The sequence below is a fragment of the Oryzias latipes genome, chromosome 24, assembly GCF_002234675.1.
Source record: "Oryzias latipes chromosome 24, ASM223467v1".
Classification (NCBI taxonomy): Eukaryota; Metazoa; Chordata; class Actinopteri; order Beloniformes; family Adrianichthyidae; genus Oryzias; species Oryzias latipes.
In genome coordinates this window covers 17,225,267-17,238,864 of record NC_019882.2, presented here as the reverse complement: position 1 = coordinate 17,238,864, position 13,598 = coordinate 17,225,267, and the positions used below count along the sequence as shown (strand labels likewise).

General features: G+C 40.1%; 1 protein-coding gene across 1 annotated transcript; it reads left to right on the top strand.

The window, feature by feature from the left end:
- The first annotated feature begins 33 nt into the window (after positions 1-33).
- Positions 34-11,677, top strand: LOC101168262 (5'-nucleotidase). The gene is made up of 9 exons (XM_004083766.3): positions 34-625; positions 1,939-2,161; positions 2,280-2,468; positions 6,803-7,000; positions 7,363-7,517; positions 7,739-7,847; positions 8,060-8,209; positions 11,016-11,216; positions 11,292-11,677. The coding sequence occupies exons 1-9, from the start codon at positions 272-274 to the stop codon at positions 11,456-11,458; spliced, it is 1,746 nt and encodes a 581-aa protein (XP_004083814.1). The 5' UTR covers positions 34-271; the 3' UTR covers positions 11,459-11,677.
- The last annotated feature ends 1,921 nt before the right edge of the window (positions 11,678-13,598 follow it).

Below are 13,598 nucleotides of genomic sequence, written 5' to 3'. Positions count from 1 at the left end.
GCATAATTAGACTCCTACACCAACCCCCTTGTGAATCAACTACTCCCTCTGATATTATTCCCGTAGGAATTATTTACATGCGTGAACAAGTCAAGAAAAGGAGCGAAAAACAGGAGCAAGGGAAGTTACTTCAGAAGGAGGGCGGTTTGAGTCTTCGGGGGCTGATAAGAAGGGTTAGAAAGTATTTTTTAAAGGGTCGTGTGAGAAAAGATTCGGCCACAACCTCGGCTTTGCTTCTCCACTGAATTGCGCACGACGTTTCCAAAAAAAAATGGATGCGGTGCGCCCGGAGCGCAGCGCCGCGCAGCTGCTCCGTTTTTGCCCTGTTCTCCTCATCCTCTCTGGACCCTGCATGACGGCTGCCTGGGACCTGGTCCTTCTGCACACCAACGACGTGCACGCCCGGATAGAGGAGACCAGCGTGCACTCCGGGAAGTGCGGCGCCACCGGCGGCTGTTACGGCGGGGTGGCGCGGAGAGCCACGGCGATCCAAAGCATACGCGGGTCCGAGACCAACGTACTGCTGCTGGACGCTGGGGATCAGTTCCAGGGAACAGTCTGGTTCAACTACTACAAAGGAGCAGAGGCAGCGCACTTCATGAACTTGCTGCGATATGACGCCATGGTGGGAACTGTTTTATTTTAAAACCCATTTACTAATTTCCTTAAAACTGATCTTAATTGATATTTTTGTAGTTTTGAATCTGACAATAACACTCATGGCGTCTGTCCTAAACTAAAGCTGTCTGTTTATTTCACACCAGTCAAAGAAAAAAACAGCAAAGCTTTGAGGATCAGTAAATATTGATTCATTTTGAACTGAAAGGACTTGAACCACCACCCTTTCTAGGCAAGCATCACTACCCTAATAGTGGACTTATTCTGCTTGTTGCTCAACCAATTTTAGACCCCAGAAAACTGTAGTCTGCCTGCAATGTGTGTACAAAGATTAGTTACTATTTTGCATGTGGTTGGCATTTTCACCTAAAAATATCATAGCAAGACATAACAGGAAGCCATGTTTTACACACATATCCAAAGAGAAATAAAGCGTAAACATATTTAAAATTAAAGTTATTTTTTAAAATACAAATAGATCTGAAGAAAACTGAATTAAAATAGGACAAACTGTTTATATTAAAGCTTTGAAGAAATGGGCAAACATCAGACAAAAACTAGGGTAAAAAGTTTTTGCTCAAGTAAAAAGTTCAGGTTTCTAAATAGAGATTCCCCCACAGGATGGAAAAGTTTGCAGCTGAAAACATTTGGTTTTCATTCAGACTTGTTTTATTTGACTTAAGGACAGAGATGCCCATGTCTCAAACAGCTGTAGTTTGGTTTAAAAAATCAACAAAGAAGCAGTTGTGTCTCAGTCTGTTGCGGTCAGGAAAGACTTGTATAGTCTACATTTGTCAGCCTTTAGAGCAGAATTTTGGATCTGGCTCAGTGGGGTGGAGAATCCACCAAAATTCTGCACACCTTCATCAGAAAACGTCCTCAACAACATGTTAAAAACACCAAAAACACGATTTTAAAGCCACATGACTTTCAAGAGCTACATTCTGTTTCTTCCCTTTGCATTCTAGCTGTACCTCAGAGGGAAACTCTCATATTTCTGTCAGCGTTCACGAAAGTGTAACTAATGAGAAATAAACAACTATCTTGCCTCTTGAGTGAGAAAAGCAGCAAACCCCAAACTGAGGTGGCCTCTCAGAATTCCAGAATAACGTTCATCAAACTACAAAGAACCCGAATGGGCTTGAAGGCTTTTCTGTCTGCCTGTATGGTTTGGAAAAGCTCTTGCTCTGCTCCACCCTGTTTATTCTGGGGCAGAAGGACAACAAATAGCTTGCAGATGTGTGTTTTTTTCTTCACAACATCTGAGAATGATACATGTTACATCACTTTGAGTTTCTTCTGTTATCCCGTGTTTTTCAGGCTTTTGGCAACCACGAGTTTGACAACGAAGTAGAAGGACTCATGAAACCGTTTCTGGAAGACATCAAATGCACCATCCTGAGCGCAAACATCAAAACAGACACAACTCTGGCCTCCACCTTTGGCACGACATATGTACCTTTTAAGATCTTCACATTTGGTACTGAGAAGGTGGGAGTGGTGGGATACACCTCAAAAGAAACACCCACTTTATCCAGACCTGGTAGGAAAAGCAATAATAAGCTTTGATGTAAACTTTGTCTGCATCTTTTTTTTGACATTTCTGCACTTTTTAGTTTCCTAAAATTGTGTATTTATTTATTTATGATGTTTCCACGCAGGACCGCGTTTGCGCTTTGAGGATGAGGTGAGCGCTCTGCAGCTGCAGGTGGACAAACTTCAAACTCTGGGGATTAATAAGATTATTGCTCTAGGCCACTCTGGCTTCACAGTGGACAAGGAGATCGCTAAGAGGGTCCGTGGAGTGGACGTGGTCATCGGCGGACACACCAACACGTTCCTTTATACGGGTATGAAGGTGCTGATGAAAAGCTCTGTCAGAGGATGGGTCTTTGATCGGCTTTAATAGAGGGAAATGTTTGTAAAGTTGGAAGGTAAGTAGGTTTCGGAACTCTGCTGGACCAGGAGGTCACTGAGTTTTGGAGACTTGCTTGGTGTTTTTCTAGAAGCTGTGAGGATTATACACCAAAGTTAGTCTTTTCTGTGATAAATTTGGGGGATTTTGGCCACGTTCTGTTTTGAGCTTTCCCCCGTCAGAACCACTCCAGGTTCTTAAGTTCATTTTTTGTCATTTCTGTTAATTGTTTTCAGCAGATAAATGTGTGGTTTCCTGGTCTTCATTTTCAGTGCTTCAGTTTAGTCACCCTTCTGCTGTTCCCGTAACCCTTGTGCTATCCTTGGCACTTTAACATTGGGAGTAGGGTCATCTAGACCCACTAGACAGGGCTCTGAACCTTTTTTCTTCAATGATTTGTGATCTTCACTGGTATCCATGGATTACATGAAATCTTTCCACCTTTATCCACCTTTGTCATGGTAGGGAGAACACGTCAATGTAAGTGTGGGGTCATCTAAGATAGCACAAGGGTTAAAGCCGTGTCACACAGCCGCTACATACATTTTGCGCATTCTGCGTGGAGGAAAATTGGTCATATGTGTATAAACGTGGAAAAAGTGAGAAAAGTTGGGGTTTTTTACATGAAATTTTTTATAGAAGTATCACGAATGAACCACATTAAAACCACAGAAGTACAAATAAATCACCCAAAAAACACGTAGATCAACATAAAACATAATGCATAATGCGTCAATTACATAATTTTAAAGTGACATGTGCTGTTTACGTGATATAAAAGTTATAAATTTTGAGGTACATGAGTGAAAAGTCTGTTAGACATGCGTGGAACGGTCGTGGAAAGCCACAAATTTGCCTGTGCATCTAGCAAGAATCACACACAATTGTGTATGATTCATGTAATAATTGCGTATAAACTATGTAAAATATGGATGAACTGCGTAATTCTCAACCTACCCAAAATTTTAAATAGCTCCAAACCGAATTCAGGTAAAGACCCATTGATGGACATTTGCGCACATCAACGAATGAAGAACACTAGAAAGAATTATATCACGCATGTATCATGAAAGACCAAAATGTAATTTGTGGAAAATGCGTAAAATGTAGGTAGTGGCTGTGTTACACGGCGGGATCAGTCATGTCCAAAGTCTGTCTTGTGGGCCACATTTTGGCTGAAGTTCAAATTTCTACATGTCCACAGGTTCATGTCATGAAACTGATAATATGCAGCCCTCAGCACTTTCTAAAAAGTGTGTGAACAGTTTCTTGGTTTTACATTATTAGCCGTTTTTAAACCTGTGGCAACAACCTGTGGCTACTTGACCTTCAGAGCCTTAAGAAAAAACCTTAAGCCTTAAGAAATAAAAGGTATCCCAATGCAATTCTTTTTTCATTAATTAGTTCATTTGCATTTAATGTTATTATAAGTGTTCAAAGAATGCAGGTCAGATGGTTTGCCCTCAGACATTTTCACCTCACCAAATCTAGCCCTCTTTTGGGTTGGGTCAGTCTCGTTTGTCGTGTTTAAGTTTATTTGTTAAATGTTGGAATTTCTGCCACCAAACCTGGTCTCCTCCATTTGGGTCCCTACACCACCAGTTTCAGACAGGATGATCTAGAGCTGTTTTTTGAGACTTGTGCAGGAGGAGACTGTGAGTCGTTAAAGTTGTGGTTTTTTTAAGACTCAACACCCTGCCGCCTCAGGGCCCGTCATAAAGTTCAGTCATGTCAAAAATAGCCAGCAAACAGAAGGCGGGGACCGAGCAGCTGGGTTCCTCGACCACAGAAGCGCGCTCCGTGGTGACTGCTGTTGCTCTGTGGGCCCTCCGGCTCTTCACTGCTTAGACTCAGTCAGGAAGAGTTTATGTGGAGGCTGACAGTGTACATTATAACCCTCAATCATGAACTAATTGGTACACTTGGAGCGACTGAGGACACATGTAGGCGTCCTTGAATGGTCCAAAGAAGAAATATGCTTAGTATTAAAAGAAAAGAAAAAAATCAAACACAAAAAGCTTCAAATGAGAGAATGTGTTGCATGTCAAATGATAAAAAAAAACAGAACGAACTGATGTTTATTGTGGTTTTCTTGATTATAGTTTAGCGTGGACTTCCAGGTTTGAGTCAGGATATGTGTGGGTGCTTAAACTCTGCTTTGCAGCCACAAGAAAACCTCAGCCGTCTTTTTCTTTGAGCCTCTGACACATTTCAGTATCTCTCAGAACTGTCAAAGAGATTTATATTTAATCCATGTATGGCCACGTGTGGCTGAGGCATCTAACATAATGATAGCTACAGATTTAGGTTAGGAGTAAAAAGCAAAAGTGCCCTTTGTGGGTATTTTCTGTAACACATCATGAACCTTGGAAAAACAGATTTCACCATCATTTCAGACTCATCTTCACACCTTGTCTCTTCTGACTCCACATTTTTTGGAAGTTTGTTTTGAATCTTTGAATCTTTGAGTCACCAGGCAGGGCTGAGTTGAAAGAAAGCCCTGTATTATCATTGGGGAGGAAGCTGGAGGCATGATGTCAGAGCTTCTGAGCGTGAGTGGAGGCCTTTTTGGAATCTATTCTGGGCATTTTGGAGCATTTTGCACATGAATTTACAAATGTATGTGTAGGAACACACCATCATAAACCAAAAAGAGGAAATAAATCTGAATTTGCGGGGACTTTTTGAATCTCTTGTGTGTTCAGTGAATGCATGAGTGCTGAAATGTGGCATAGAAATATCTTTTTTTTGCAAGTTTAGAGAATGTGTGGGGACAGTTTTTCCTTTTTGGTTAATAAATGTTGGAAATCCCATTGAAAAGTTTAAGATTTTAATGATTCTGTTAGTGAGATACTCTTGTCCAAATAGTTCTAACTAAAACTGTCTTCGTTTTCAATAATTAACATGCGCCCCAAATGTCAGCTTCAAAATCAACTTCTTTTAGGTCAAACATTTCCAAGGTTCGGCATCTGCCATCAGTTATCTTATCTTTCATGAGCATTCAATACATATTTAGTTTTTTTGTGCGAAAATAAGAATCGTCATTAAAATTACCGGGTGCATTTAGTCAAATGTCAGGCCCTATTGGTTATTCAGAACTTTAAAAAAAGCAGGATCCAAGACTAAATTCTGAATGGTTTTATTCCAGACAGTGCATGAATCATACAGCAGGAATCAAACTCTTTCTTTTTCATGCTGGTCATGCTAAAAGGCAGCATTGTTTTCCTGCTGAAAGGATTTCCAATAATCCAAATAAATTAAGGCATAGATTTAAAATGCTTAAATTGCCACTTTGATTTACGGTTTTGACGACAGCTTAAGAAATAGAAATGAGAATTTACAATTACCACTACCTAAATCTGCTCATATGTTTAAAAGCGCCAGGCTTAGAAAAACTGGTTTAACCCTTGTGCCATCTTAGATGACCCCACCCTTACTTTGACGTGTTCTCCCTACCATGACAAAGGTGGATAAAGGTGGAAAGATTTCATGCAATCCATGGACACCAGTGAAGATCACAAATCATTGAAGAAAAAAGGTTCAGAGCACTGTCTAGTGGGTCTAGATGACCCAACTCCCAATGTTAAAGTGCCTAGGATGGCACAAGGGTTACCATCCAGAGACCAACGGTCCACTGATAGTATCTGGATCCAATGCAACATCCTCCTTCTTTCTTTTAACCCTTGTGCTATACAGGGCACAAAGGTTAAATGAAGGAGTTTAAAAGCCGTCCAGCATCCAACACTCCAGCTCCATTTAATAGATCCACAGAATTAAAAAAACACTGTTTTGATTGTGCAGCCTGGCAAATCCTGGGAACTTTTTCCTTACATGTAAATAAGAGCTGAGCCTTTCTGTTCCACCATCGCTTATGTCTGCCAGAAAGTTGCTGGTAAAAACAATAGTAACTTGTAGTTGAACTTTAATAACATTTGGGAGCGTTGTACACCAGCAATTTGCTTATTTCTTTTTAAAATGTACTTTTGCTACTTTATCTCGCTACAGTTTTACCAGAATTAACATTCAGTGAAAAAATAGATTAAACCTTTATTCTTTTATTTGTAAAGATGATCTCTGTCTGTTTATCAAATAAAGTGCATTAAAGGGATCTAATATTTACTTAAGTTCTATTAAACTGCTTAACTTGCTGCAAATGCACAGCAGTCTGTAAAGTCTCAATGAACCACAATGTTTTGATGGATTCAAGTCAAAGTTTTCTTTCATTTCAACTTTTTTTGCATTTTTCCCTTTTTTACTTCTCATCATCAGGAACTCCCCCTTCGACTGAGGTCCGAGCTGGTCCTTACCCATTCATGGTGACATCTCTAGATGGACGTCAAGTTCCTGTGGTTCAGGCCTACGCCTATGGAAAGTATCTGGGTAAACTTAAAGTGACCTTTGATGAGAACGGGAACGTGATCAGGTCCAGTGGGAACCCCATCTTACTGGACAGTAGCATCCAACAAGGTATAAAGATCTCAGCCTGGATTTTATATTATGCATTTTATTTGATCAAAATCATGTATTTCTACTTTTTTGTGGGTTTTTTTGGGGTTTATATTTTTATTTTCTTTGGAAGGGCAAATTGTGTTTTGGAATGTGAAGAATTTCCTTTCCCGCCTTTGTTTTGAAAAGTAAATTTCCTGTCAGTAATGACTTTTTTTGGACAGGAAATGTGTCAAATATTTGCTGAATTTAAGTTATAGCTCCTAAACAAGTCTCAAACAAAAGAACATATATACCTATTGATACTGTACAGCACTATAAATAAGAGTAAAAGGTGTCTGCAAGACTGGAATAAAAAGCTTTCAGTTTGAACTCGCCCACAGATCCAGTGGTGCTCAGTGATGTGGAGGAGTGGAAGAAAAGTCTGGCTAATTACTCATCCCAGGTGGTGGGGAAGACTATGGTGTTCTTGAACGGATCAGCAGAGGCATGCCGCTTTCAGGAGTGCAACCTTGGTAACCTCATTTGTGACGCCATGGTGAGACTTTTGTGGGTTGTGGGTTTCATATTTGCACACTTGAGAAAAAACCCTTCAAGGTTTTTGGCTTACCATGATCCACTTCACCTCTGATCCAGGTATGACAGGCCTGTTTATCAGCAGATATTTGGTCTATTTCTTAAATACCCCATTCATCCAGCCACCGATTCTGCAGACGTCTGAATGAGGCAAAGCATTTGTTCCACATCTCTGCTCTTCAGGTTGAAAACAACATCAGGTTCTCAGGTGGAAATCAGTGGAACCATGTCAGCGCCAGCATCTTTAATGGAGGTGGAATCCGGACGTCTATAGATGAACAAACTCGAAATGGTAACTCTGATTAAAAAGCAAAACGGATGTAGAGATTGTTTTTCCCAGCTGGCCCTGGAATATATTTTCCTGGAAGAGGGAAGTCTGAGCCTCCTTGCTGAGAATTTGTTAACAAGAACCAGATCTGGTTGACCATCCATCCAGATGTGTGAATGAATAGATGGAGTTTAGCAGGAGCTTTTATATGTCTAAAATGTTGCATCCTCTTGCAGGTTCGATTACCATGGAGGACCTGATCTCCGTCTTACCTTTTGGGGGAACCTTCGACCTGGTGCAGCTTTCTGGTTCAACGCTGAAAAAAATCTTTGAGTATTCAGTGAGACGCTACGGCCAAAGAGCCGGAGAATTCCTGCAGGTGTCAGGTATGTGCACCCGTTGCATCTGCTTAAATTCATGAAATACATTGGATTTGATTCCGCTCTGATCTGCTCTGCTCGGAGTCCCCCCGCCCTCACAGCAAGGAGGTTTTATTACCCGAGATGTGTAAATCAAAGTCATGGCATACAAGGGCTTCGTGTTCCTCCTTACAAGCACAAAGTTAAGAGACCAGCCGTTCCTGGTACGAATTACAGCTATGATCGCATTCCTTCAGCACAGACAAAAAACAGAAACCCGTTTCAGCACGGACTTCACACAATGTTCATATCTTTACAGAACCAAGTGAATGCGTAATCAAAAAGTATAAAAGTAGAATAACATGCGTGATGAGTATAAAAGTATAATCAAATGCGTCATAATAAAATACGTAATCATGCTACAATGCTACAAGCCACAACTTCCCGACTCAGCATTTCACTTGAAGGATACTCCTTTGAAGACAACAAGGTTCCTCTGAACAAAGAGGAAATGAGGAGTCAAGGAAAGATCTGACATTTCCTGTTTTCCATAATTCTGGCATCTGCCAGCATTACATAGTTCTTTCGCTTTTTGCCACGCCCCTGAAGCAGTCAATACGTTGATAACTAAATTCCACATCAGCAGTAAAAACTGAAGAAGCTGCAAAAAGTCTTCTAGATCAACCAGAATTTAGAAAATGTTAACAAACCCAAAACACACTACTCACAAATACTGAATTTTAATCAAATGAATGAAAGTTTCCAGCTCAGTGGCCTTGTGAGTGTCCACCCTGTGACTAAAAGGTTGTGAGTTCAAATCCACGCCGAGTCTCACCAAAGACTCTAAAAAATGGGACCCAATGCCTCCCTGCTTGACACTCAGTATGAAGAAGTTGACTGACCATGTCAATGGATATTTCCACCATTTGCTTCAATGACAGTTTGACCATGATGTCTGTTCCTTACTAGCCGCGTGATGTGGTCCTGAGGCATTGGACTCTTCCACAAGTGCTACTTCTGTTCTGTCACTTGGGGTGGGGTACGACCATCCAGTGTCTGCTTCAGCTGACCCCAGAACTAATATCCCTCACATCTGGTAAACAGGCCTGTGGCTGTGTGGCATTTGCTAGACCATGTCAAAGTGCAGAGGTCTTTAGGTACTGGTCATAGTTGTGGTTTGTCACAAACCTTGAGATTCACCAGTTCAACCCTTTGGGTTGGTCGAAGGCAGATGAGCAGCACCACCAGGCGCTGTGGCCTGGTGGTGCTGCTCATCTGTTAAGCGATGTTGTGTGTTCATGGTGTTCATATTGTGTCTTCATGGTATTTATGTTCCTGATGATGAACTTGAAATGATTGACTGACGAAAGCAGCTCTCTATAACCACAGATTGTAGAAATTGATGCCACATTGAAAAGGTTAACTTTTCTTTGGTTTTGTCCCCAATAAGTAGGACTCACTGAACTCAGAGACCATTGTGTTGAAAACACAAGATGAGGTGTGTCTGTCACCTCAGTACAACTGTCTTCCTATCCAGACAATCTGGAAAGTGAAACAAACACTGTGTAGACCAGGGGTCACCAACCCTGTGCTCGCGGGCGCAAATATTGAAGCAAATATTCAACAAACAACCACGGCATGTCCGTCAATGACAACAATATCAATTCTGAGATAAAGGTAGACAAAGAAAACCCAAATATGTAAACAAATATAACTTAAAAAATAATCACTAAAAGTAAGGGTCTATTACAAAAGTTTAAATAGATCAAATAAATTACACAATTTCTGGACATTCTTATGATTCATGTAATGTAAAGATTTTGAGAATAGGTTGAGGTGGTTGAGTAATCCATTAATGTGAGGATTAATATTCCTGTCTGTTTTTATTTACATTTATGTTTAAAAAGTTAAAATTAAGTTAAAGTTACAAAGGTTTAAAAGTTTAGCTTTAGTGTGTTCAATAAATATTTATCTTGTTCGGCTGCAACCTAAAGTCTGTTTTGAAATTAGGCTCCCTCTGCAACTGAGTTTGACCCCCCCCTGTAATACGAGTCTAGAAAATTCATGCATGTTTTTGTGTGTAAAATGAGCAAATGAAAATAGGGCACAAAAGGAAGTCCTCAAATTGTGGGGGTTTTTTTTGGGGGGGGGGGGGGGGGGGGGGGGGGCTAGGAGGTTTTTAGTGGCGCCCTTCATACCACTTGGTGTCCATGAAATAGCCCTCGGTCTCAAAAAGGTTGGTGAACCCTGGTGTAGACAACATCCTCAGTGTTTGTTTTTCACAATTGTCTTGCTTATTATGAGTAGTGTGAGTGGTGTTTTGCACATCGCCACCATTCCGACCTCACTTCTGAACCCCCTTTTGACCTTTCAGCCTGTCACCTCCCCCTCTCCTATAAAAGCAGATCTACAAAGGATTTCCTGGGTTTGTCTGTGGATTACAGACATCCTCCTATCTCAGTGAGCAGTGAGCCCCTTTACGAATGTAAATGCAAAGGAATGTCAGATTTGGTGCACGTCTCATGGATTTGTGAAAAACTTAAGGAGAGCATATTCACTCTGAATCAGCACTCCTCAGAAAGCTAGTAACACAAAGACGCAGCTTAAGCAAGTAGAGGCCTGAGTATCTGACGCACTGAATGTTCAGAGTGTCATCAACATGAAATATAATCCTTTTTCCAGTTTCATATCAAAAGATAAGCAAAAAAGTCAACATTTTATCATTATTTGTTTCTTTTTAAATAGAAACTGGTTATTTTTTTTAGTTTGTACATTGTGTTAAGGTTAGAGTCGAACGACATGAGTAGATTTATTTATTTGTGCTCTCCAATAGGATTTCACATAGAGTACGACCCTTCCAAAGAACCAGGAAATCGCGTAAGAAGCCTTGAAATCCTCTGCACCCACTGCCGGGTTCCAATGTACGAACCAGTTCAGGACAGCATGGACTATAAAGTGGTGATGCCGTCCTACCTCGTGACTGGAGGAGATGGATTTAGCATGATCCCAGAAGAGATGAAAAAACATGACAGTGGTAAAGTTTCCTTCATAATGCTTTTTAAAAAATATTCTAGCTTTCCTATCCCTCTTTCATCTTTTGTTCTTTCAGGTGATCTGGATCTTTCCGTTGTGTCAAACTACATCTCTCAAAGACAAAGAGTTTATCCTCTGGTAGAGGGACGCATTAAAGTCTGGAGTTCAGCTCCTGGACTTCAGGGGCCGACAGTTCTACTGATCTTAATGGCTTTGCTCTGGAGTTTTCATGGAATCATGTGAGGTTTGGAAGTGAAAGTCCTGTGAGGAGGCAAACCGCTCTGCACAGTGGCACAAATAAATTCATGTATAAAACATTTCAAATAGTTTGTTCTGAATTTTTCTGAAATTTGAGGTAAAAATTGACGAAATTTACTCCTCAGATTTGTGTTTCTGGACAGTTTGAGGTTTATTGTGGAATTGTTGTGTAATTTAATAAAAACATATATGTAAAACAGAGAAGAGAAGTTTGTAGTCCATTCCTGTGGCGAGTTATGATTTTTTAAAGAAATAACCGAAATGCGTAATTCCACCCTAGGGGGAGCAAAGGATAAGCAAAACAGGTAAAACAGCATATCTTTACACCTGCCAAAAGTGAAACCTAACGGCTTTGTGGCTGAATAAGATGTAGTTTGGTTCCCCGCAAGCCCCACTGCTGTTACATTGTTATAAGAATGATCAATAGTGACACCCTAATAACCAAGATGTTGTCAAAAAGAAAAAAAGGGTTGAAGTGAAGGGCTGAGCTTTCCAGGAAAAATCGACAAAGTTTTATTTGTTTACGGAGTTGAATGCAAAACCTGCGTGCTTGTTATGTCATCAACAGGTGGCAGTGCTCAAAGAATATAACATTCAGCACCACTATGAGACAATGAGAAAAGTTTCACCATTTGCAGTTAAGAAAAGAGAGGATTTACCAACTAAAAGCTGGACTGAAAAAACAACCGTCGGCATTTACTGCAGCGTGACATCAGTGATGGAGCAGTGACAGACACCTGATTGCAGACAAGTTGGAGCAAACATCCAAACCATTTTCAGATGGTGAACTTATTGAAAAATGCTGAAGGCTGCAGAAGTCTTGTGCCCCAAAAAGCAGTCTGTCAAGGATTACAGATACAACATCTCTGAGGATACTTGGGTGCCAAATGAAGGAATCCAGTCATTTATTTTATTTTCGGTCACTATTAATGAAAGTACAGATACAGATATTGCACAACTGTGCATATTTCTTAGAGGTGCTGAAGAGACCGTCATAGCGGAGTTTCTTGAGACACAACAACTTCTGATAATATAGTCAGCTCTCTTGTTACAGTGCTGGACTATGTTGGAGTGAACTGGTCACTGATGGCGCCCATTGAAGGTCAGGAAGAAGGCATGTGTTGCCACAAAATTCAGGCAGAAACCAGGAAAAGATTCTTATAATAATGAATAATAATAATAATGGACATTTCATTGTGTTTTACACACGTGAATGACAGTAAATGTGTTTCTGCACAGGATCTGAATCCTGATATTGATGGATGGATGAAGTTTGAGGAGAGAAAGGAGGTTAACTCAAAATTCTTATGTTCACAAACGTTTGCATGTTTAATTTAGCTTAATTATTCATTGATTTGTACATTTACATTTTAGGCAGGTGTTACATTTTTTTTCTGTAGCCCCTCTTGAGTTTACTATAAGGATTGATTCAGTCTCAGATGTAAAATATTCAGTCTGAATGAAATTAAATAAACCAATTTTTTTAAGTGAAATGCATTTTATTTTACATCCATTGGCCTCTGTGAATGAATGTGTAATAATAAATGATTAGGCTATCATGTTGGCTGAGGCATTTTTTTCCAACTGAGTAAAAACAAAACAAAAAAAAACTTGTTTTTGCTTTTATGTTACTGGTCCGGCCCACTTGGGATCAGACGCCTTGAATGCGGCCCCCGAGCCAAAATGAGTTTGACACCCCTGGGTTAAAGTGCTGGCAGAGCTTCCTCTATCTATCCCTCTGTCCATTTGCAAAGCCGAAAAAACTTATCAAGTTGTAATTTTTCCATGATCCTAGTGTAGCAGCTTTTGGAGAAATTCGTGAATAAAACCTTTTTATGTTCTTCTTATTAAGGTTGGAAACATGGCAGTCACCGGTCTGACTGCAGTAGTGGCCGGCTCCATTATTGACCTTTTTGTTTTTAGTTTTAGTTTTTCTCTTTGCCTTCTAAAGCTTATCATTTCCCTAAAGACTCAGGAAAACATTCAGTAAATCTTTTTATTTATTTTTTGAATTTGTATTGTTTAAATTCCTTTTTGAAGCTAAATATATTTTTTATCTACAACAAATAAAAATTCTAATTAATAAAAATGTTTCTGTTGTTGGACTATAAATAAACAATGAGGA